Here is a 26375-nt window from a genome sequence, read left to right as displayed (position 1 = left end):
CTCGATATATCAGCCAACATTTCAGGGCGGCAAGCTGTAACATGAATCACATGAATGTAACACGAAGAAAAAGCGAAGTATATGGATGTGATTGTATTTGTGACAATTTTATTGATTTTAGAGGTTATATTTATTACCAATAAAAGTATGGAATTATATATATAAGTGATATACTAGAAACAAACAATGAGCGTAACGGAATATTTCTGTTATTTCCATATTGTATAATCACCGACGAAAGTTGCTTTAAAGATAGAGGTTTGTATAAACAAAAGATTGATTATAACAATGTTATACTTCTTAATTCTTGTTTTGTAATTAATGCGAAAGAAAGCTTTGGAAATTACCACCATGTTTAAATACCTTCTTTATTTACAAACTACAAATTATTTTGATGAATACAATCTCGCTTTCACCCAAACACTTATAAATATTTAAATGTCTAGGCCAGGAGTTTCTCAATCTTTTGAAGATTGTGAGCACTGCCGACATGTGATAGTAAGTGAGCGAGCACCATGAAATCGAATAGGTTTAGTAGGCCTATATGAATACATAAATACAAGTAAAATATATAACTAAATATTAAAACACAACAGTTATGATTTCTTTGAAATTGAATGTTACTCAGAATTTCAATGATGCCCAAGGAAAAATCTCTTGTAGCTGCATGTAAACAGCCCTTCAGATGTGAATTGGTTAATAGTGATCGTGCTTTGTTGTTGAGGTATTTCATGTGAGGAAGTTTTTTTTTTTCCGCAAATGTCATTAAAGGAGTACTATGGTGCTCACGAGCACCAGGTTGAGAACGCCTGGCCTACGGTAACATGTGATTGAAAGAACTCAAATATTTAAATGCCTAGGTTAATATGTGATTGAAAGAACCAGTGGCGTAGCCAGACTAATTATTTTGGGTGGACCAGATATGTAGGGTTTAGAAAGTAGCCTACCTGACCCATTTCCTGACAATGCCGCTGCCGTCAACTCTCTTGAAACTTATTCTCGGAAGTCTTATTTAATAACATGCAAAATTATGATGCACAATCATGCAAGGCATACCTATAAAACGCTTCATAAGGTGAACTGGAGCCATCGAGATTTCCTAGCAACGAATCTGTCGATCGCTGATGATGTGTCCTTCAACAAATTCCAACTTTCTCTCTATCTCAATGGATAGAATTGCTAGATTACAAACCTTTGTGCTTGACATGATTGTCGAATTTTTCTTCGTTTCAGAGCTTTGAAAAGTTTTATATCATTGCCTTAATGAAGGATGAACATTTCCTAATACCTATTTTTAGAGACTGAGTGTGCTTTCGATATTGAATTTGCAAGAGTAAGAATATCGTCTAAACATACCAAATAAAATAAGGTGTCAAATTTTTCTAGCTGATGTAACAATTCAGTAGCCTCCACAGTTCCCTTCTTTTTATCGCTGCCAGACAATTTTTTAGGTCCAATCCAATACAGTTAAATTGGCTCTTGAAGAAATGAACGCATTATTGACTTCTTACCTTAATGCTATCGACTGTAACTGTTGCTCTGGATCCATGGTTTAGTTTTAATGTTCAGTATTTTCCATTTAAAAAACGCAAAAATTCGCATGCCCACCTGGCCCAGCCACTGGAAAGAACTCTTGTAACCTACCTCAAACAATGGAAAACTGATCTTTCAAAATCTCGGCAAACTAAAATCCCCACTTATATTCCGTCATTTTTCTCTCCACGTCTATTTACTTCTACGACTTAGGATGGTGATGGTGGTGATGATGATGATGACGACGACGAAGATGATATCTTCAAGTAGGGCCTAAGTAATTATTGTAATGTGTATGTTTGGGAAGAGTAAATGCCAGTGACTTAAGAAGTAAGACATTGGTACCGGTAATGATATTTTATGGGGTAAAGTTAAGATCTCAACTTTTCATTTTACATTGTTAAATATAATCTAGACCTACGAGAGATATTTTATGGGGTAAAATTAAGATCTCAACTTTTCATTTTACATTGTTAAATATAATCTAGACCTACGAGAGATGTTCATACACTTATACGAGAGATGTTCATACACTTATGTCGGTTTTGCTTTAAGTAATACAGAAAATTTTGTTAATTTTTATTCTTTGGCCTAGAGCACAAATTTAAGAAATTGCCAGTGCCTTTTGATAGCATTAAGTCAAGATGCGGTGAATCTTCGATTCTTCTACACACAACATACGGAGGAAAAAAGTACGTAAATCACTGAAAGGAACCTGAAAATTGTAGCGTAGAACTCTAAAGACATGATGTGATCACTGTGAAAGCTGTAAACTACTTTTGTTTCTTATATACCCGACCGATGATTAGTGTAGCAATTCCCACTAGACTACAAGAAGTCACTGACAACAGAGGTCATTGGTGTTACATTGAATGGACACCCAAAAGAATCCCTTTTCAGGGCTACATAATTTTCCCAAAATGTATTAAAGAACATACAATTCTGAGTAATACAGGTTCAAATTGGAAAGATATAATAATAATAATAAAAATGGTAATAATAATAATAATAATAATAATAATAATAATAATAAAAATACAATCGTGGCTAGAGACCGAACATGGAACATTTTCTTGGCAGGCTAACACACTGTCATTCAGCTATCAAGGAGATACAGAATGCATGAGCATTAAGAGTGTTCGAAAATAAGATGCTTAGGGAAATATTTAGGGCTAAGAGGGATGAAGTTACAGGAGAATGGAGAAAGTTACGGACAATGAACCTCCTGGGTTCTCCAAAAGCCATTTGTAAGTAAGTAAGTAAATGCATTGACACATATGACTATAGCTTCTCAACAGCCTAAATCTTGATTACGATGCATGTTCTTTCTTGTATATCACAACAATAGGATTAGTTTTAACTACATTATTGTGCTTTATATGCATGTTGAATTTTTGCTGACAACTGTACCATTTAATGCTCATTCAAAAGATGTGGCCAGCCATTTTATGTTTCTGTGAGTGTACACTGCATATGTAATTTTACATTTCAAACTGTTCTTCTTATTCCAGATATTTTTCTATAACTCAAATTCAATATGGATGCAACATACGAATATGTTACTGATAATGATAATTCATTAGAAGACACCTTAGAAGCTGAAATTAGTAGACTTGAAACAACGCTCAATGGTCTGGAAGAAATTACGGATTTACCTAACATAGAGGACTTTGTCTCTGATTTAGAGGAAGGTGAAATATTCGATTCTTTTATGTGTGAAGAAGGAGAACTGACAAATTCTAACCTACAAGTGGAAAAGAAAATAGGTGTTGATGGTAATAATATTCTTAAATGCAGTGATCCTGACAGTACAGAGAGGGAAATACGTGATTCTAATGATGAGTCACATTGTTTAGAACATGTTAAAACACCACTTAAGTTAAATGCCAGTGTTTATGTTTCATTCTGTCATAGTGGCGAGAAAAAATCTGACCCAATTGATATCATTGATCTGGTAAGTTCTCCAGAAACAGTTTCTTGTAAGGGAAGTCCAGTACAGCAGAAAGGTATTGATTTTTCAAATTCCAGGAGATGTATCGAAACAAAATTACAAGATGGAAAGAGCCAAGAGAGAGGCGAAGTCTCTTCTATAACAAAACTGAAAATTCCAAATGACCTGAATTCCACTACATCTGTGATAACTGTGAAGAATTGCAAAGAAGTGTTTCTTAAATTTAATGACCATAATTTTAACACGAACAATTTTGTAGAAAACATAGAAAAGAAGACTGAATCATCATCTTTAGACAGTATTATAATTAACTCAGTGAAACAGAGATCTAATCAAGAACTACAGTTGGATTTTTCTGTAAGCGAAGAAGAGTTTCTGAATCGTACTAATATTCCAAGCACCTTTGTAAGTGCAAGTCTGGTTTCAAGTACACCATGCAGAATTAACGTAGTCTCTCCCAAGAGGTGGAAGTCAAAGGCTTGTCCATTAAAAGACACTTTTTTTATATTGGATGAATCAGGTGAATCTAGTGACCACGAAAATTCTGAGATAAGTACTAATAGTTCACCGATTGAGGTTAGTGTAATTTCAGAAACAAAAACTCTAATACAAGACATGACAACTATTGTCAATGACTTGCCACTCCAGTTGAATGATGATAACAAAATAGGTGCTGCAGAGGATGAAGATAATCATAACTGTGACCAGAAACAAGTTGCTGTAAGTGACGATGAAGAGCTTAAAATTATTTTATGTACAAACAACGAAGCAACTGAACATAGAAATTCACATCAGTCATCACTTTCCACGGAGAAACTTCTAATTACGCCTTTGGTTCGAGACATTCTTCGTCCTTCAGTAACTGGGCCGAACATAATTAGATCAGAAACTGAAATAAGAGATAACTCTCCTCCAAAAGCAGGACCAAATACAATTGCATCAGACATTGAAACTGAATGCAAACCTCTTCTTCCAGTTACATCAGAATTCAAATCAAAGGCTACATCTCTTCCTTCAGTTGCTGGCCCAGATGTTATTAGACCTACTTCAGAAATCGAAGCAAATGATGCACCTCTTCTTCCAGTTACTGGTTTAAATATCATTTCAACAGATATTGAAACAAAAGTTTCTGGATCTTTATCAAACATAAAAAGTGACCAAGTAAGTGTGGATGGTGGAGTCCAGAAAACAGCTGAAGAATTTAGTGATAATAGTAATTCTGAAAGTAACATACTAGTCCAAAACTGCCTCTCTGCAGGCATAAATCAGAATTCAGTTGAGCTGAAGACGAACAAAGACTCTAAAGGAGATTTTGTCAGTAACAATCCCCAAGAGAATGCTGACAACAATGATCCAGAATGGGAGCTATTACGTAAATTACAGACAGATGAAGAACGATATCGAGCAGTGAGAAAACGCTGGAGAAATCTTGTCGTTCCAGATCCAAATCGAGATTTAACTTATCATAACTGGAAAATACAACACAATGTAAAGAATACAACATCTATTATTTCTTCGAGTAAACCTGCTACAGTTATACAAAAAAACACCACTGGAACTGGTTTCATAAATAATGTACCTGCAGGTAAACATAAAAGAAATATATCTGAAGATCCCTCAGTTGCCCAAGATAGACATCAAACAAAGCGTTTACGAACACGGTCTTGCACCGCTTTATTTGATAAAAAGTTGCAAGAGCTTCATGTGGATATAGAAAGTAAAAAACAGTCTCTCTATAACCAAGAAAGGCAAGCTCTTCAGCAGCTAGACTTCAGAAAATCTCAACAGATGAATTATTTGCAAAAGTACCGAACTTCATACAACATACGTGGAGAAATGCAGAACATTTATTGTCAACAAATGGAGGTAAGTTATTTATTATTGTACAAAATACAAAGAAAATAATATATCTTGGAAAGTAATTTTGACTTGAATTTACATTTTCATCTATGATTAGGAATGCTGTCGGACTGTGAACAAACAGTCTTGACAAGTAAGTTATTGAATTGAAATATTTTATTAGGTAATATTACATTGTGAAAATGGTTTAAGATGGACCATTAAATCTGCTAGTTTTTAGTAAACATTTAATTCTTTACCTTATATGAGCTTGTATAGAGTACTAGATTAAAATTTTACCATGAAGTGGCACTTTAACTGCCTACAGTCATGCTAACTGATCTCTATCATTCAGCTCACGAGGTAGAAGCACATATTGGTGGTCTGTCTGTGCCTGATGTGTATTGCAGTAAAAGGAAACCAGATAGTTTTATATTTCTGGACTAAGTATTAAAAATTTGTTTTTTCTTTTCACAATATTCGAACATTTGTTGTTGTTTAGTCAACTGTTCGAAGACAGGTCTGAACAAATGATATCAAAAAGCACCACTTATGAGGCAACTAGGCCAGGAGATAATGGGGTAGGGCGGCCAGTTCCTTTCTCCCTCCATTGCATACATCGCCGATTAGCTACATGTTACAATAATCAGACTTCAGATGCATACAAACAATTGTTCTTCCTTTGACACACATCGTCAAGTGAGATGTACTGCCTGATAATAGAAGTACATATCAGCCAGAACCTCAGAAAGAGGATATTAATGGCTTCTAAATTTCCTAAATATTGTGAGCTTGGGTCAGTCAAGCAGAATAGCTATTTCTAATGATTTCAATGAGTAAGATACACTACTTATCCCACTTTTTTTTTTTTTTTACTAAAGCTGAAGAAAAGCCACTCTTAATGTTGTGAATTCCTTATTCATTAACAGCAATGGAAAAATTTTAGACTTTACCTCTTCTTAACAACCATTACTGTCTCCGTTCTTTAGATTAACAATAAATTGAACTGATGTTTCATGAATTAAATTACCTTACATTTTTGACTTCAGATTAATTAAATTCTAAAGCAAAGCATCAGCATTGTATCATGGAAATCCCAGATAGATATACTGTATATACAGGATGGAAGGTGTTCAGTGACAGTTCTCTTAAGGGACGAATCCTTAACCAATGGTGTGCATTCAAGGTAGGATAGGTATGCTGTGCCTACACTGGCTATTTTAATATTAACAATAAATTGTATTTAAAGGTATTACTAGCTTCAGATACTAATAAATGCCCATTTTTTTTTTTACATAAATTACTTATTCTTTCAAATTAAGGAACTGCAGGGCTGAACTTAAATTACAAAAAGTGTTCTGCATAGCAATAATGGAGCACTTAGAACAACTGCCACTGCAGCAATGGAAATGCTGATCAGACTCAACCTATTACACATCTGAGTTGAGGCTGAGGCATGCCACAGAATCTGCAGCCAGACAATTTACTTACAGCTTTTAAGGAACCTGCAGGTTCATTGCCACCCTCACATAAGCCTGCCATTGGTCCCCATCCTGTGTAAGATTAATCCAGTCTCTATCATCATATCCCACCTCCCTCTAATCCATTTTGATATTATCCTCCCATCTACGTCTCGATCTCCCCAAAGGTCTTTTTCCCTCTGGCCTCCCAACTAACATTCTTACTTACAGCTTTTAAGGAACCCTCAGGTTCATTGCCGCCCTCACATAAGCCTGCCATTGGTCCCTATCCTGTGTAAGATTAATCCAGTCTCTATCATCATATCCCACCTCCCTCAAATCCATTTTTATATTATCCTCCCATCTACGTCTCCATCTCACCAAAGGTCTTTTTCCCTCTGGCCTCCCAACTAACATACTTACTTACAGCTTTTAAGGAACCCGCAGGTTCATTGCCGCCCTCACATAAGCCTGCCATTGGTCCCTATCCTGTGTAAGATTAGTCCAGTCTCTATCATCATATCCCACCTCCCTCAAATCCATTTTGATATTATCCTCCCATCTACGTCTCCGTCTCCCCAAAGGTCTTTTTCCCTCTGGCCTCCCAATTAACATACTTACTTACAGCTTTTAAGGAACCCGCAGGTTCATTGCCGCCCTCACATAAGCCTGCCATTGGTCCCTATCCTGTGTAAGATTAATCCAGTCTCTATCATCATATCCCACCTCCCTCAAATCCATTTTGATATTATCCTCCCATCTACGTCTCCGTCTCCGTCTCCCCAAAGGTCTTTTTCCCTCTGGCCTCCCAACTAACATACTTACTTACTGGCTTTTAAGGAACCCGCAGTTTCATTGCCGCCCTCACATAAGCCTGTCATTGGTCCCTATCCTGAGCAAGATTAATTCAGTCTCTACCATCATATCCCACCTCCCTCAAATCCATTTTAATATTATCCTCCCTTCTACTGTACGTCTCAGTCTCCCCAAAGGTCTTTTTCCCTCCTGCCTCCCAACTAACATACTTACTTACTTACTGGCTTTTAAGAAACCTGGAAGTTCATTGCTGCCCTCACATAAGCCCGCCATTGGTCCCTATCCTGAGCAAGATTAATCCAGTCTCTACCATCATATCCCACCTCCCTCAAATCCATTTTGATATTATCCTCCCATCTACGTCTCGGTCTCCCCAAAGGTCTTTTTCCCCTCTGGCCTCCCAACTAACATACTTACTTACTGACTTTTAAGGAACCTGCAGGTTCATTGCCGCCCTCACATAAGCCCGCCATTGGTCCCTATCCTGTGCAAGATTAATCCAGTCTCTACCATCATATCCCACCTCCCTCAAATCTATTTTAATATTATCTTCCCATCTTCGTCTCGGTCTCCCCAAAGGTCTTTTTCCCTCAGGCCTCCCAACTAACACTCTATATGCATTTCTGGATTCGCCCATACGTACTACATGCCCTGACCATCTCAAACGTCTGGATTTAATGTTCCTAATTATGTCAGGTGACAAATACAGTGCGTGCAGTTCTGTGTTGTGTAACTGTCTCCAGTCTCCTGTAACTTCGTCCCTCTTAGGCAGTCACCTCATAAAACAGGTCTGATGTTGACATTGGCTACATAACCGCTCCCACTGTTACAGAGAAGGTGTGTTTCCATGTGTTGATAAGTGCTACAGATGCGATGTTGTAATTTTTTCAAGAGGCTAAGTCGATTGTCTACTAACTAAAAAGAAATAACACAAAATTGTAAAGGAAATTTCTGTTCTTTTTCTCTTAAGGATTTGTTCTGTGAACTTAGTCGTGGAATATCTTCCATTCTCTCTTTCGCTTTCACTCTGTGTGCATGCAAAATAAATGTCTGTTGATTATATTAATATAAATCTTTCACAAAACAATGTTTTTACACTCAGGTCACCAGGAAGTGAAAGAACTGTTTAGAAATATGAGAGAAACTGTTGCAGCTATATGTAATATTTATTTTCTGTATTTAGGACATTGCTCGGATCCATAGGAGGTTTGATGATGCCCGAATAGCTGTTGATAGAGCAAACTTGGATAGATTTGAAGCTTTGAAGAAAGCAAGTGAAGAGGTTAGGGCATTTCATAAATTCTATCAAGGATTGGAACATGAATCTGATAAGGGAAATAGTTCCTTACTTTCAGAATCTCAAGTGGAGGAACTCTTGGAAACGGAACATCTCTATGAGCAATATGATAAATACTATTCTGCTTAAGAAATTGCACTTTGTATTGTTACACTTTATTTTTTCTTGTTGTCTTCAAGTAGAGATGACTGACATTACATAACAAGAACAGTTTTTATTATCTTTTAAGTTCAGAAATCTTGAATCAGTATGTAAATAAATTCTGTGACAAGTAAAATTTCCGTTCTTAATTTTGTAAGCCTCGAAAATAGCAAGTAGCCACAGTGGTGTGATTGGTTCAAACTGTCCTAAATTTATTGTATTCCGCCTCTAACTGAAGTGCCAAATAATTATTTTTAATATTGTTAAATTTATTTTAGTGTTCATCTCATTGAAAATGTCTTATTTCGCTATAGAGGGAAAATAGTAATGTTTCAAATAACTAAGTAATGTGTGAAAGAAAAATAAAAAAAAATAATGTTTTGTCTCATTTTGTTTTATATTATTTACTAATGACTTAATACTGTGCTGTCTGCAGGAATTACTCAACTTGATATTATATTGTCAAAATGATCATGAATGATGAACTGGAAGGAATGTAGCAGGGAACAATTACTAAAAGTTGTCTCAATATTTGTGCAGAATGATGCAACAAAACTATTAACACAAAGCTTTTCATACTCGATTTGTATTAAGCCAAATGCTCTGATGGTGACATAAATTGATTAACTGTTCTATTTCACATGGCAAGAAGAGTTCTGTCACTTAAAGGAATATAAGAAATATTTCCGAATTACAGAAAATTAAATTGTATATGTCACATGTTATAACTCTCATATGGTTAATTTCAAATAAAATATTATATTTGTATTATAAATTCCCTCATTAGCACACTATCACATCCTTTTGCTCAAGTATTCAGAAGTCTCGTGAAATAAGTCATGAACTATGGAACTTAAATAGTATATTTTTGAATTGACATTTGAAATTAAAATATAGTAGAAATTAAACAAAATGATAGAGATTAATAATAGTAAGAAGGCAAGAAATTAACAAAATTTTAAGCTTTTAAGCTTAAGTTGTTGTTTATTCAGTAAATACAAGTACCTCAGTTTTCAAGTTACTCTGAGACCCTATCTTTTGTCATGGAAGTGTATAGCGGGAACAGTCAAGTAGAGATAATGCTAAATTTAATTAATTTTTGAAAGGGGTAAAAGAAATGAAATATAGTTTTATGTTACTTGTCTAAAGAATATGTTACTGAATATATACCGACAATAGTTGTCAAGTTGTTTGCATGTTAACTGCCATATTCTCTTCTTTGAAATTTATCAGCGTGCATTTAACCGTCCCAGTATTTTTTAAAAGGTGCTTTGTTAATCAGGGTTATGTTAGTGTGTAGTATACAAGTTTAAGTCAATTTTATGTGTGTGTTTGTGTGCGTGGGTGCGTATTATCTTTAAAATAATTGAGCAGTACAAATTGTTTGGAAGTATTAAATGTTTTGAATAATGAGGTATTTGAAAAGTAATAATTATCTGTGTAAAATATATTATTTTTATTAGTGAAATTTAAACCAGATTATTTTTCAGTGCATATTTATGTGATATTTAAATTGACATTTCACCAGTAGCTGAGTTGTTAGTTTTTCATCCATGTGTCGGAAGAGACTATTTCCAATAGGGTACTTTGAAACTCCTTACTGGTTCTGTATACAGGAATATACATGTAATCAATAAACATTTTTAATTTGGAGAAGCAGCATTTGCGTGGGCAAAATTTATTCAAGGCAGGCTACTGTCCTTTCTTCCTTGTGCCTCACACCATTAAATTTGTTATGGGAGTGTAGATTACTACATTAGTATTGATTAGCATAGAATTCATTTTCCATTCACACCACTTAGATCCATAAATTTTAATGGAGATTTAACAAATTAAGTATGAATGATGTTAAATTATGCATAGCTGTAGAAGAAGCTGTGATGTAATTGAAAAAAGTATGAGCTAAATTAATGGCTGAAATGGTTGGAAATGTTCTGAATTAAATTTCTCTTCTTACACTTTCAAAATCTGTAGAAAGTGAGGAGATGGCAATGGGTAAAAGGGTGAGTATGAGTTAACTTCAAATGAAACTTTGGCTGTTGCAAGCTGTTTATATGGCAGTGAATTATTGATTTAAAAAGTCTTTCAATGTTTGTAATCGTAATAGGGTTGTCAACTATTTTTTTTAATTAGAAAATACAGGCGACTAAGGAATCAGCAGAATTTCATATAGAAAATTGACAAATTATTCAGTTCAATTATTAAAAAAAAAAAAACATTATTCTACACTTTGACAGTTAAGCTTAAATTAAGAGTATTTCGAGATAGGTTTTTGCCTCGCATAATGGTTTTTTTTTTTTTATTATTATTTTTTACAAATTGAAAAAATTCTCTAATCTAAATGAGTTCAGTTTGCAGTTCTCAGTTGATTAGATGTGTCACGCTCGTTTCAAACATCTGTCCACTTTCTCTCTCTCTCTCTCTTTCTCTCATATGTATATCTGTCAGCATTACTACCTGGTAAGCTCAGAACAAAATTCACTAGTTTTTCCAAATTTCAAATATTAACATTTTTTATTTTAACCTGGGCAGCACTAAAACCCATTTCTGCCAAGCATTTACCTTATATAGAGACTGCACAACAACAAAATAATTTTTATCATGTAAATCATTTTAATTCACGGCAAAATTAAATATTTGAAATAAAGCTTCTACTTTATGAAAAAATAAGGGAGGAAAATGCTCAAAGAGAAGAAAAAATATGGGAGCTGGAAGACTATTGAAAATTACTGTCATATACGGGAGTGTTGGCAACTCTAAATGGTAATGATGAGAACAGGTAATTTGAGGAATAATAATATAACACACCAAGTATATTTCCGGAATTCGAAAGAAAAATTAATGAATATAGAAATTTCTAGTGGACCATAGACAGAAAATTGAACATCAAGGTTCTCAAAAAGTATCTTCAGCATCAGATTAGTAAGAAGATATGTTGATATGCCGAGAAAATGATGGTCACGATAACTAATAGAGGAGATCCAATGGACCTTGTGTCTAATATTTAAATAAAGATGAAGAAATCCTAATCTGTTTGACTAGGAGTGTTTCAGCACAATGAACCCAACAAGTAGACTGTCTCTAGTCGGCCATATGTGTGACAGCTTCAAAACGTGGTAGATTTCAGTTATATATAGGCCTATCCCTGAAGATGAAACCAGTAAGAAGTTTGGAGGTGGTATCTCTCACGACGTGAAAATGCCAAAATATTACACTGAAATGTGACTTCTTAGGTCAAAAGTATAAGTACTACCCAAAACAGCCGAGTAACACACGGTTCGAGTGTGCCACTTTAGCTTTGTCTATTATTCTTGTTTATGCCTAATGAAAAGATGTTGCCACTATGAAAATATAATTCTGTTCTTGACAGCAGTTGTTCACATTTGCATGATGAGTAAGTAATGTGTACAGTACTATTGGAGTAGATCCCATCGTGAAAATTAACCATGCAAATTCAATTCGTGATAGATTTCATTTCATTCGACAATTTTACATGTAAACAACATTGATAAATTCTTTACCTTTTACACACACACACATGCAGTTTGGACAAAGATTATTTGTGAAATTGCATGTTCAAACCAGTTTGTGTAAATTACATGTTTGTAAATGGTAGTTTAGATTTAAAATTTACTTATACTACTATAGAAACTTAAGATGCTGGAGGAATGTTCAATAACTTCTCAGCATTTGAAAGTACATATATTATTCCACACATCAGTGTAGGATTTTTCTTAATTCGCATAATACACGTTCTCAGCATCCCTGATACAGAAAAAAAGTGGTTTTTCACATGCAGTCTGTCTGTTTAGGATTTTGTTCATATTCAGTATCTACGAATCAATTCAGGGAGGATGAGATGTAGATGGGAGGATAATGTTAAAATGGATATGAGAGAGTTGGGATACAATGCTAGGACTGAATTAATCTTGCACAGGATAGGAATCAATGGCAGACTTATGTAAGGGCCACAGTGAACCTCCATGTTCCTTAAAAGTCATTTGTAAGTAAGTAAGGAACAAATCAATTCAACCAGCAATTTTGCATGTGAAATATCAGTTTATGCAAACATTACGTCCTACTGAGTCTGTATTTCAAATAAAAAGCATACTATTAAGCCTACATGGCTGAATTGACAGCTACGGCACCACATGACAGAGTCACAGTATCTACAAAGAAAGCAGCTGTTTGGATTTCACATTCATTTCTATATGCGATAAAAGATTAGTAAGGCATAATAAACTGTTTGAGGCTGCAGAGCATTTGGTACTCTTCTCCATACAAAGGGGGGAAATATAAATATGTATACACAGAGTGCCCCAGAAATGCCATCCATATTATTTGAATAGACAACCAAAATCATGCCATCAAGGATGAGTGAACATGCCGTTTAATGACTTTTAATACAAAAAAGAAAATAAACCTTAAGTTAATATAACTTTCATCACCTCTAATACTTCTTAAAACTGCATCCAATATGATACGTGAGTCATCTAAGTACACTACATTATAACTTAAATAGATGGCATTTCTGGGACATGCTGTATTAGGAAAAAGGAAATTAATTTTTGCAAAATGCAAAAAACATATAATGAGGGAGTATGTATCATCTTCATGACCAAATTTTTTGTACATTGCTTACAACCTCCAAGCACAAGGAACAGGGAATTAATGGACAATGTTCACTGTAACTATAATAGAGTATATTACTGCAGCAATGTCATGTCGGGTAAATGTTCAGTTCCAAATTTCACCAGTATGCTTGTAAGCTGTATTGAGTTGTGCAAATGGTGTCTTATCCCAGAAATCACCTACAGTATAGTGGAACCCTCTTTACACATTTATTTTCATATTTGTAACTTATTTCGGCATGAGTTTTATGATGGATGTGAAAACAAATGTTAAATTTTTGCATTGTACAACAATTGTAATTTGATACATTTTACTGAACATGTAGAGAATCACTCCTTGAATTCCACCACTGTAATAATGTATATTTTTAAACTCAGAGTTAAAATCCTACATAGAGAAATAATTTAATTGGTATTGTGTTTCAGACAAACTATACAGCTATTGCTTTGTTAATAATTCAATATGTGTTCATGTACATTGAAATGTATGACTGGAAAATGCAGTAAACCTGTCGTTGCCAGCAGCTGATAGTCATATGGTTGCACAGTGTTGAAACTTGGCATAGCTAATGTTATATCCAAATTCATCCAATGTTTTTTATGAGTTATTCTCTTGTTTGCAGAAAAAAGTATGGTTTTTATTCAAATTTAATTTTTTTTATTTTTATGGAGACAGTTGCTTGGAAGAAAACATGATGATAAAAGGAGAGATGTAACCTTCAAGTATCTATTAATTTTTATTATATAGAGTATACTTCTGTCTTGTTCCTTGCAAAAACGTGTAAATAGAATTTCACTATATGTTCCCTTCAACAACTCTTGTGACTTTAACTGTATATTCAAGCAAAGTTCAAACTCTATTATAATTTTGATGCCATGTGTTTATAACAAAACGGCAAGGTGTGTATACCACTATTAGGCTTTAAGATCAAAATATGAATGAATCAAAACAGAGATCTCTAGTTTTTTTTATCAATTATATATTTAGTATATGCTAATATTATAATAGAAAAATATCCAAGTGCCTTCTCTTTAGCTTTACTTTAATGCAGTCAATATTGATATCAAAGCTCATATAATTTGTATCTCTGAAATAGAGAAACCTGAACACACATATACCTCATTCAAACAATGGACACTTTTTCTGTGATGCTATACCCACTGAAAACTTCCGATATTAAAGAAGACTGAAAATTGAATTTGAAGTTAAATTTCTGTATTTTGATCATTACTGTATTAGAGTTACCATTATGTTTGATGTAACGAAGTACAAATAAAATATATTAATTGAATACAGATAATGAATTAATGAAAATTAAGTTTAACATGATTTTTACATGTCCCAACTTTCCTTATTTCAGGTTTTATTAATTTCCAAAAGTCTGAAAACAAGCTTTGCAAGTTTATCATAACATGCATATATTTGTGGTGCATGCAGTTGTATTCGTACATGTATTGTGTTAGTTCCCGTAACTAATTTCCACGTCTGAACTTATTTCGACCAAATACTGTATTTTCTTTATACTGTCACCAGTGTCGAATATGTTCATTGTCCTTCTTGGAGCCCAATACAAGTCAGCTAGATTTCGACTAAATTTGGTATACACATACTAAGCCCCATTTCAATTTGGTTGATAGGCTTTTCCCTCTACTCACACTCTTTACCATCCATGAAGGGAAAGATGCTACTGCCTATCTTACTAACGTTCGACTGACTTTGAACATAGTGAAAATTCTTAGTATTGAAAAGGTTTACCGGTAATCTATATTTCGAAAATCTATACTAAGTGTTTGTATTTCATTTTATTGTTGTTTATATCAACTGGCACATTAAAGAGCTACTGACAGCAGAAGATAAATGTTTTCTTCACCGCTAGTTGCTACTCTATAGCACACACAATGGGACAATCTGCACTGTGTCGCTCCCCCCATGACTTTATATTACAAACTAACATTCCTTAATTTAATTAATTGTTAGTTGAAAATATTGTAAGAACGACACTAAAATATACTGAAACATGTAATTGTCAAACATCTGTGTCACTGTATTTTATATCCATTTATGTACTTTATTTACTATTTTATTTTCTTGTGTGTACAACTTGGGGGTGCAGGTATAAGAGGTAACAGCTACCGGTCTGTTACAGACGGACTCAGGGACAGTAGAAGGGAAAAGAAATACCTTAGCATCCTCTCAACTTGTATGAAATGTCGTTTACACGAGAATGCTTAAATCTGAAATTGTCAAAGTGAAATTTGAAATAACCTCTTTTTATTTATTTTACGACGTCTATTAACTGCTATGGCTATCTAACATGAGTGAGATGAAAGTGATAATGTTGACGAAATGAGTTCAGGGTTCAGCACCGAAAGTAATCCAACATTTGCTCTTAATGAGTTGAAGGAAAAAACCTCAACCAGGTAACTTGTCCTAACCAGGATTTTAACCCGGGTCCACTTATTTCATGGTCAGGCATGTCAACCTTTACTCCACAGTGGTGGACGAGATAAACCGACAAGATATTCAATGATAGTGTAATTGAGGACTGTAAACACCTTGACTTAGATTTAAATACTTTGATTTCTAAATAAGACGGAATTTGAGGTGTAGAGTATATTTGAACAATGCTCACATGTGACATGAATTAAGAGAGAACAGCTATGTTGAAATGCCAAGCATCACAGAACAAATTCACTGTACAGTAGAACCAATCGGTGGATTATCTGACCATCTTTCTCTCGCTCTTTTTTTTTTTTTTTTTTGCTGCAAAAAAATATGCAGTACCATACCTTTTATTAGTACATATTTTTATAAATGAAGAGTCCACTGCAAGAATGATGGATGTCACTTTCTTGTCGAAAATGAACCAAGATTGTCAATGCATAGCTTAAGACATATAGAATGTACATAGAGAGTTTTATGGCATTAACACTGATAGTCATTGTCCAGTAATGATCGGAAAATCAGTTTAGCTTTGAGCACTAAGCATTTCAAACTTGCAATTGCTTCTCCTGCAAAATGTATTCCAAATGACATCCATCATTCTTGCAGTGGACTCTTCAAATAGTATTATTACTGCCCGTGTCTCACGTCCTGAACCGAGAGTTCCCTAGTGCTTATAACCACGCCTCTTAGGTCTGCTCGGAACGTCACGGGAGGTGCAACGTGGCTGCACGGCAGCATATTACATGTTCTGAAAACATTATCCTATGCCATCGCAGGGATCTTTACTGGTTATAATACTGGATACTCTAATCGTGGTTACCACTATCGCTATTATCTCTGATGGCGATTTCCTAAAATATAAGTACATACTAGGCCATTCTTTGTTCAGTTTGGACAACTGCTGAATTACCATAGAGCAGCATTTCTCAAAGTATGTTCTGGGGTTCCGTGAGCCTTATATGATTTTACTTGGTTATTTAACGACATTGTGTCAACTACTAGGTTATTTTGCATCGATGGGATTGATGATAGCGAAATGGTATTTGGCGAGATGAAGTCGGGGATTCGCCAAAGATTACCTGACATTCGCCTTACGGTTGGGGAAAACCTCGGGGAAAAAACCCAACCAGGTAATCAGCCCAAGCGGGAATCGGACCCGCACCCGAGTGCAACTCTGGATCGATAGGCAAACGCCTTAGCCGACTGGACTGCTCCGGTGGTTATTTTATACTTAGTGGATATTATAAAAATATATAAATGTTACGGAAATATGAATCAATAATAACATGAAACCACCGATAATAATAATAATAATAATAATAATAATCCAAGAATATGCGTAATAATAATAATATGTTTAATGAACATCTAAAACGGAAAATACCCATAATATTTATCACTTTCATCACTGGATTCTCTGCGCATCTGTTCACTAAAACAAAATGTCGAAAAGACAAAATGCAGAAGTACAATAGAAATGAGACTAAAACTTTCCGCCATAAAACCAGATTGCAGGCTTAAAAAGCAAATACATTCGTCCCATTGAACAGAATTATTGAGATACTAGCTTTCACTTGTCTGTTAATTTAAACACTAATAAAATATTACAGGGATTCCGCAGTTACACTTTAGATTAAAAGGGGTTTCGGGGTGGAAAAAGTTTGAGAAACACTGCCATTGAGGAAAGAGTTTACGGATGTGTACACGTGATAACCATAATCGCGATTAGGTCTATAATGTCTTGTAGAGACTGTAGTCTACAACTGGTATTAGTGTTTAGTTACAGGAATTGATGGGGACATAATCTGTTTCATGAGGAGACAGCCTATACATTCGCTTGTCAATGGCTGATCTTGCTCCATAGCTAACGAAAGGAATCCTGAAAAGGCCGATGTGTTGAACGTAGGGTAGTAGGCACATGCTGTACGCAGCTCCTCCTACCCTGTCCCTCTGCATCTCGCCCCGCAAAGAAACAGCTCAGGAAGTGAGGCACGGGCAGTACTTCTTACAAGCCTTAACCCTTACACAATATTGCTGTCGCTGGGGTCAACAGGAATAGTTACTTGTGGATGTTTTCCAACTTGTAAAATAATCTCACTGGCGTAGGCTTCAGCAGCTGCTGTTCATGGGTTGTGACTTTCTGGACTTGTGCCGCATTGTCTCTGTTGCTGAAGCTAACATTTCGATCATCCATCCACAGCTCTGAGGACGATCACAGCAGGATGATCGGAACATCAGCTCCAACAACTGAGACAACACGGCACAAGCCCGAAAACTCACAACCCAATCACTACTTGCCTTCAAAGAAATGACCCAAGAACTTCTATTCAATTTATAGCAAACTGGTGCACCATTCAGTCCTTGTCCTGCTATTCCTGTGGCCATACCATATAACTTCTATGCAAAATGTCTTCCATGGGCATCGAAAAAAAAAAATGTGTTTTGCTAAGTACCGGTATATAAAAAAAGTTCAAATAATTGAGCGGTTTGGGAAAGGAGAAACTGTGGCTCATCTCACATCAGAATACGGGATTGATGTTACAATTGTGCGGGATTTATTAAAAAATAAGGATAAAGTGTATCAAACATGTAAATTTACAACATGAGATCTCCATTAATCCTAATCTTTTTGCAGACAGCCAGCACAAGGAGTTTTCTTGGACCTTAAAAATCCGTCATTGATAACCGAAATTAAATTGGTGAACTTCTGTTCCACTATGTAGCATATTAGACACAAGACCATGGAGGAAATAGCAAAACTCTATGTATTATGAACTAATATAGGAAAATATGTTATGGTGTAGATTATTCAATTTTTTTTCAGTTAGCCGTTCAGTCTATTCCTTTCATTACCACAGATAATAGAGGTTCTACTGTATTTGGGTATTTGGTTCATTTCGAAATTTTACTGCCAGCTGAGATAAGTTAAGAGTACAAAATATATATACTGTATCAGAGATGCAACAGCATGTAGAATGTCACCAGCTTCAGAAATGAAACTACAGTTGTGTTGGCCTGAATGTTTTATTTTTGTTTCGGTTTACAAATGGAAAGTACGGTCTATGACAAGAGAAAGATATCAGTAGGGTAACTGATGGAAGACATGCAATATATTCTTTTTTAATGTATCCAGCTGTTTGCTGACAATATAATGTCCACTATAGTTCACTGTAGTCTATTCAGTTGTTATTTTTCACGAGAAATGAGGGGTATTTTGATCGGTGTTCATTATAGATGCCTGTTGCTAGTAGCCAGAGGTGGGGTGTAGTCAATATATACTGCAGGGCTGTGTCTTCTGCACCTGGCACTGATGATTTTAAATTACTTCTTTAGTGGTTTATGGATAACAGTATACAAGAATGTGCTCCAGATCTTCGTCATGATTATTACACCACAGACAAGTAGGATTATCAGAAATGTGAAATTGGTGTAGGTACAATTGAGTGAATGTGACCTGTTCTGGCCCTTGTTAAAAGTGTTTGAATATGTCTGGGCAAGTTTTTGTACATTTCCAGGTCATTTGGTTTCTTTTGTAGACTGTAAAATTTTTCCTTTGTCAGAAGAGAACCAATTGTTGATCCATAGGTTTGTAAAATGAGACTTTACTGAAGCAAAACCATTGGATAGAGATATCATTTGAAGAGGTCTTGGTTGCAAATGTGTTCTTTTTTCATATGAAGCAAAATTCGTTGACTGCCAAAAATCCATTCAAAGTAGGCCATTCAAAAATGTTTTAGATAAAACAAGGATTTTTTTTTTCTTTTAGTATGAACTAGCATTTTTGAAAACATCATTGGAATGTGAACCATTTTTGAGGAAATATGAGACCCCAAACACTTGCACTATTTACAAACATTACACACTGATGTAATGTGACCTTTACACTTGCACTTAACTATGTCTTTCATGTCCCTTCACTTTCACTTATCCCTCCTCCTAATTTATAACACTTATTCTCAGTTACACTTAATAACTATACATATTCATTATCAGTGGCAAAGCTCTTAAGAGGCTTAGTTTACCCAAAAAATTTGAGTTATTATACTTAGTAACATTACGCCTATAAGTTCGTAATACCGATGTATCATAACACTTGGTTTAACTTCTGATCCTTCCACATATTAAGTTCACTGCTGGCAGTCATTCCAGGATCTAAGAGGTCAGTGCGATATAGTTTGGAACAAAAGAAAAATCTCTTCTGAGGAATTTCGTTAATCCATGGTGTGACAGTGAAGGGCCAAGGCCAACCAAGTGGCTGTTGGCCTCATGTTCACATACCTCAGCAGAGGTGAACGCTCATCTAACCAGAACAAAGGTATCATGTGGTTAGTACATACTATGATCCCTCCCAGACGTTATAGTTGATTTCCATAACCAGATTTCACTACCTATCATAGCTCCCCAAATTCATCACGAATGCTGGCTGGGTAGGCATTACTTCCCTACACTGGCCGAAATTTCATGAGAGAATGCCTTTCCAATGAGGACTCAAACCAGTGAGCATTTCGTAATGCGAGTCCTAGGCATGATGCCTTGAATTACAATGCTACAGTCATCAACATGCCTCAGCAGAGGTGAACAATCATCCAACAAGTATAGGAGTAATGTGTGGTTAGCACAATGATCCCCTAGCTGTTATAGCTGATATTCAGATTGTATAGAGTTTTACTTTACTTACTTGAAATGCTCATTTCAAACTGATTTGAGGGTAATAGTGAAATATGTGACATTATGTTACGACAGGAAAAGACAGGATACGAAACGACATAATCAGGGAAACTCTGAAGGTTGAAAAATTAACACAATTAGAAAATAAGAGATTACAATGGTTTGGGCACCTTAACAGAATGGAAAGGGAAAGGCTGCCAAAGAGAATATTGAATTTAAAAGTGAAAGGAAGACGATCAATGGAAAGACCATGGGAAAGATGGATAGTCAAATTCGGAAGAACTTACAAGAACGTGGGATAAAATAAACAGGAAAAAAAGTTTGGGAAGACAGAGATGAATGGTGGGATATTTGGAATCGATCTTCCGAAAGGAGGACATGATAAGAGGATGATGATGAATGTAGAAAATATTAATCCATAGAACATTTCTCATAAATATATTTATTACTCCAATTCTGGATTCATACAAAATATACATGAACTTTATACTATGTATCTATAACCAATGTAAAATTATATGTGATATATTCAAATACAGATTGACTATATCACAAAACTTTTTATTAAATAACACTTTATGACTATAATAATTGCATAGGTACTTTTATATGGAGCTCTTTTTAAAGCAGTTGTAGGACTACATACGGTAGATTTTCTATATTGTAAGGATTCCATTACAAAAAGGATATTAGTCTGAAGTGTTCTGATTTTGTGCTAGTGTAAACGAAATAATAGAAACGTTCCATAATAGTGGCATAAATTTTGGGCCCATTTGTCAAGAGGCAATGATTCCCATGTTTCTAAATGAAGGTCCTGACTGGTTCCTGTGGTGCCCAAATTCCAACACTGTTCCAAGGCATATTCTGTAAATACTCTCTCTTACCAATTCCAAGAAAACAATTTATATCAATTTACATACTGGTAACACACTAAACTTAACAGATTTTAAGAAAGAAAGAAAGAAAGAAAGAACACACTTATTCTGACTACTCAAATCACACACAGCATTGATGGAAAGGTTTTTGTTGTTCATGTACCTATCACGAACAAAACATGCCCAACACATACTGACTGCATTGTTTCTGTCAATTACACCAAATCTGGCACACCAAAAACGAAAGTTAACCATTGTACTGACTTCATACGTAATTCTTCCTACAAAAACACATTCCCTCTAGATTCTCATTTAAATTTGTAAAATGACTAAATGTTGTGATGCCCAAAAATCAGATTTCAAAATGTTCAAAGAAACGAACATTTTCAACATTTCTGACAATGATAAGTCACCCCCCGGTATTATTTGGCCGTGCATTCATCTGTATACAGTCTTCTTCTAAACTATTGGATGAATTTTGCTAATATTCACGTCAGGAGTCAGGAAGAATACACATGTAAGAAAGTAATTCGCAACCAAATAAGGAAATCCTTTTTTTTCATTATTATCATTATTAGTTAGTTATTTAACGACGCTGTATCAACTACGAGGTTATTTAGCGTCGATGAGATTGGTGATAGTGAGATGGTATTTGGCGAGATGAGGCCGAGGATTCGCCATAGATTACCTGGCATTCACCTTACGGTTGGGGAAAACCTCGGAAAAAACCCAACCAGGTAATCAGAGGTAATCAGCCCAAGCGGAGATTGAACCCGCGCCTGAGCCAACTTCAGATCAGAAGGCAAGCGCCTTAACTGAGCCACACCGGTGGCTGGAAATCCTTTTACTGGAAAGAATAAACGCATGACAATACGAAATCACAATTTTTTGTAACAAAAAAGAAAAATAGAGGCCACATATCTCCAAAAATATATTTTAGAGCATTGTTGTCCATAGAATTATGCCTAAAATCGAACTTCATACAAAATTATAGCATTTAAAAGAATTTATGTGAATTACTCGCAAAAATTAATATAAAGTTAGTCGCGTATGAGGTAAAACAAGAAAGTAGCAGAAGTAGTAATAATATGAACTTGCAGCATCTATTGTGTCAACATTGTGAAGTACATAGATAAACATCTGGAACAATTTTTTGTCAAGTACCACACAATTCGATATAATTATGAACAAGTGGACCACAGGAGAAACAACCATGTCTGTGGTGTTATTTAGTATAGGTGGTACTGTACAACATTTAAGATTTACGTAACTTGTGTACTTTTCTTATTACGTGAATTTAAGATGACTCCTCCTCCCATTTTTCAACGCAAAAATTGAAGAGAAACCTCGTAAATACGGTATGACAAGTAATTATTATTTATTCACAATTATTGATCATATATTGATATCACAATTTTCAACATATTGATGAATCGAGTTTGCAGACCTCATGAATAAGGAATTAGTTTCACATCCCACTGGTAATCCATGCAGTCGTAAAAATTCAGTAACAGCCATTTTAAGTTAATAGACAGAATAAGTTAAATCTGTGTATCAAGGGATGGATAAGAATTAAAATTTAAAAAAAAATTTGTTACACAATTTTATCAATTTCTGAAGACGAACCGTTCTGAGTCAATGGAAATTTTATCTGCAAATGTCAGCAGTGTACAGAAGCCAAGGGACAACATCTCCTGTAAGAAGTGAGTACATTTAATAACATCCTTTTCTTTCCAGCCAGCTCATCCAGAACTGGCCATGCATTACAAACAGCTTAAGTGATATTAATGATGCAAAATTATAATTACAGAAGTGAGACTTGCTACACCTAATGGCCATACCTTTGTAATGAAATTTATTGTTAAAAATGACTACAAAGATCGAAAAGTTGCCATTTCCTAATTATAATATAACCAAAACAAATATTTTTCCTGCTTTAATTAATCCAGAAATATTAATCTGGAACATGAATTAAGATAATTAATCAATTTAAATATTAAACTGCATTACATTGATTTTAAATGATTCGCTAATGCAAAGCATTTTAATGACGTTCAACTCGGACTGAGAAGTCTAAATATAATTTACTGGAATTGTGATATAAATCTTCGAGAAATGCGTAGAAAAAGTAAAATTGTTTTCATAATTTGGGCGCGGTGTTTTAAAACAGCAGTACAGGCAGTTTAAATAAAATTTATACCAGTACTGATAATGACTAGTTTAATTTTTCACTAAACAGAGTTATAATTTTTTTTTTCATCCAGCTGACTCTTAGCTCAGGAAAAATATAACCATAGGCGGAGTTATGGAGGGGCATTGCCCCCTTTCAAACTCGTCTGAACTCTTTTTTTTTTTTCTATTAACGTTAGCAAGTATTGAATTCAAAAGACGTTTTTTGCTTTTGTTTATGATTAAGTTTCTGTACTTAAATTGATGAATTAATGTCTTCAGATCATGTGTCTGGACTATAATCTTTTAAATTTCTGAATGTATAAGAATTCCTATACCTTATTTGAGGAATGGAAGCACTGTAATGTTTCTTTTGTAACACTCTGTACTCATGTGTTAGAAGTCTGCTGGTGTTCAGGCTGCCACTTGGTGATGTATGAATAACATACTGCATAACGATGCAGAAAAAAGAAAAGTGATCTCAGTATAATGTGTAAACTTAAAGACGAGATTAAATAAAATAATTAGAGTTTACATTTCATATGATATCTTCAGGAAGGTAAGTTTCTGTTAGCACTGTTACGTAGTTTTATTGATGTAGGCCTACACATGTGTTTTTGTACGAGAGAGAAAAAGAGGGAGATTGTTTTAAGTTATGCCCTATTATAATTTGTTGTAGACCTACAGTTCAAGCCCTAAACATCGCGGATATGGACGTAAAACTGTGAGAAACATGCCTCCCGAAAATACCTTTATTAAATGATCATATTCCGATAAACTGTACCACCGTCAAGCATAACGGGAAAGGAGGTAAATGACGTCCCCCATAAGCCCGTTATATGGAGATTCTATGGTTTTGCTTTGTCCCCCCAAGGAAACGGTTCTCTCTCCGCCTATGTTTATAACTAAAACTATGCTTAAAAATCAAATAATTAAATTTAAGATACTGAAAGAAAGGTGCATTGGGGAAGCCGAGACGTAGATGGGAAGAAAATATTAAAATGGATTTGAGGGAGGTGGGATATGATGGTAGAGACTGGATTCATCTTGCTCAGGACAGGGACCAATGGCGGTCTTATGTGAGGGCGGTAATGAACCTCCGGGTTCCTTAAAAGCCAGTACTTAAGTAAGAAAGAAAGGTGCAGGAAAAAGGAATATCCATGACATTCAAAGTTCATGTAAGAGAACAAGTTAAGCTGATTTAATTTTTGGTATTGTATGTTCATATTAAACTTTATTATATTTGTAACAAACTCCATATTATTTCGTCACAAAGAAATATTATTTAAGGCATGTTTACATTCCAGCAATCTTGAGACATGTGACTGTTAATGATGATGGAGTCCATTTCGTTGCTTTAAAAGAAAAATAAATGCGCAATTAGATTCCAAAAAATATTTTTATTTCTGCAATTTTGGGCGACAACTGAAATCTGATAATTCATTGTCTTACTTGATTAGTAACTTTTGTTTTACTTGGCACAAAAGCAGAGAAAGTGTAACCATCTCCAAACTACTTCAATCACCATAATCTTCTCATCATTACTCAGATGTTGAATAATAATGTGTTGGATCAAACAGAAATCTGAATTGATCTTCCATTATCACTTCCAAGTTAAATGTCACCTGAAACAAAAAAAAATTACAAACACTTCGAGTAACTATATACAGAGGTTATCTAGGGAAGGGGAGAAGGAAAACAAGAGAAGTCGACATTCGCCAAGGAGGGGGGAGAGAAGAATTCTGGCTCCTGTCAACAAATAATACCAGTCTTTCATAGTTGACGAGAAGAAATAGGTTGTTGTATAAGTGGCGGGAGTGATACAAAATTAATAATAATAATAATAATAATAATAATAATAATAATAATAATAATAATAATAATAATAATAAATTTTGTACATCTTGGTTACACAACTTTTAACACTATATCACTTCGGAAAAAGTATTATTTCTCGTGTTACTTTTTTGTGTAATTATCAGCTACCGGTAACATCTCTTCGTACTAAATTAGTCTATTGTCACTAGGCCCAGGGATCATGCAGAATTATTGCAAATTTCAGTTTCCTTGTACAGTAACTTTGTACACAATTCATAAAATACAACACACAAGACGAGGATATCATCTAGACTTCGAATAAGCATACCAAAGCAGCACATGACCCACATTACGCTGTGTCATGTGTGTATAAATATTCGTTCTAAATTGACAACAAATGGATAATTTACTACAATTACTTCAAGAACTATTTCATGGCAAATAATGTAGTGGCGTATTAAGAACAATTACAATGTGACATATATGAACATATATACCAATACAGTACATACCCAAATATTAGGTACAGGAACATGCATAACAAAAATATCAGAAAGAAAATATTCCATACTGTATAAAAATCCAACTTCATTATAGCAATAATATGATACTCATTAACTATAATAATTCTTAAACATGAAGATAAATAACTTATAAAGTACTCAAAACACACTTTCCACTACTGTCAAACATTACATGCCATGTGACGTGTTGTTCAAATGTGTCAAATG

General features: G+C 34.7%; 1 protein-coding gene and 1 long non-coding RNA gene across 2 annotated transcripts; one reads left to right on the top strand and one right to left on the bottom strand.

Moving 5' to 3' along the window:
- The first annotated feature begins 33 nt into the window (after positions 1-33).
- LOC138716273 (uncharacterized) lies at positions 34-15019 on the top strand. The gene is made up of 3 exons (XM_069849169.1): positions 34-258; positions 3045-5350; positions 8783-15019. The coding sequence occupies exons 2-3, from the start codon at positions 3071-3073 to the stop codon at positions 9023-9025; spliced, it is 2523 nt and encodes an 840-aa protein (XP_069705270.1). The 5' UTR covers positions 34-258; positions 3045-3070; the 3' UTR covers positions 9026-15019.
- A 6723-nt stretch (positions 15020-21742) lies between these two features.
- LOC138716272 (uncharacterized) lies at positions 21743-26366 on the bottom strand. The gene is made up of 2 exons (XR_011336625.1): positions 26157-26366; positions 21743-25451 (listed from the first exon to the last, which is right to left on the bottom strand). It is a non-coding gene; the product is annotated as an uncharacterized lncRNA (long non-coding RNA).
- Positions 26367-26375: the final 9 nt, after the last annotated feature.

Source organism: Periplaneta americana, chromosome 16, assembly GCF_040183065.1.
Source record: "Periplaneta americana isolate PAMFEO1 chromosome 16, P.americana_PAMFEO1_priV1, whole genome shotgun sequence".
Classification (NCBI taxonomy): Eukaryota; Metazoa; Arthropoda; class Insecta; order Blattodea; family Blattidae; genus Periplaneta; species Periplaneta americana.
This window is presented reverse-complemented; position numbering and strand designations above follow the sequence as displayed.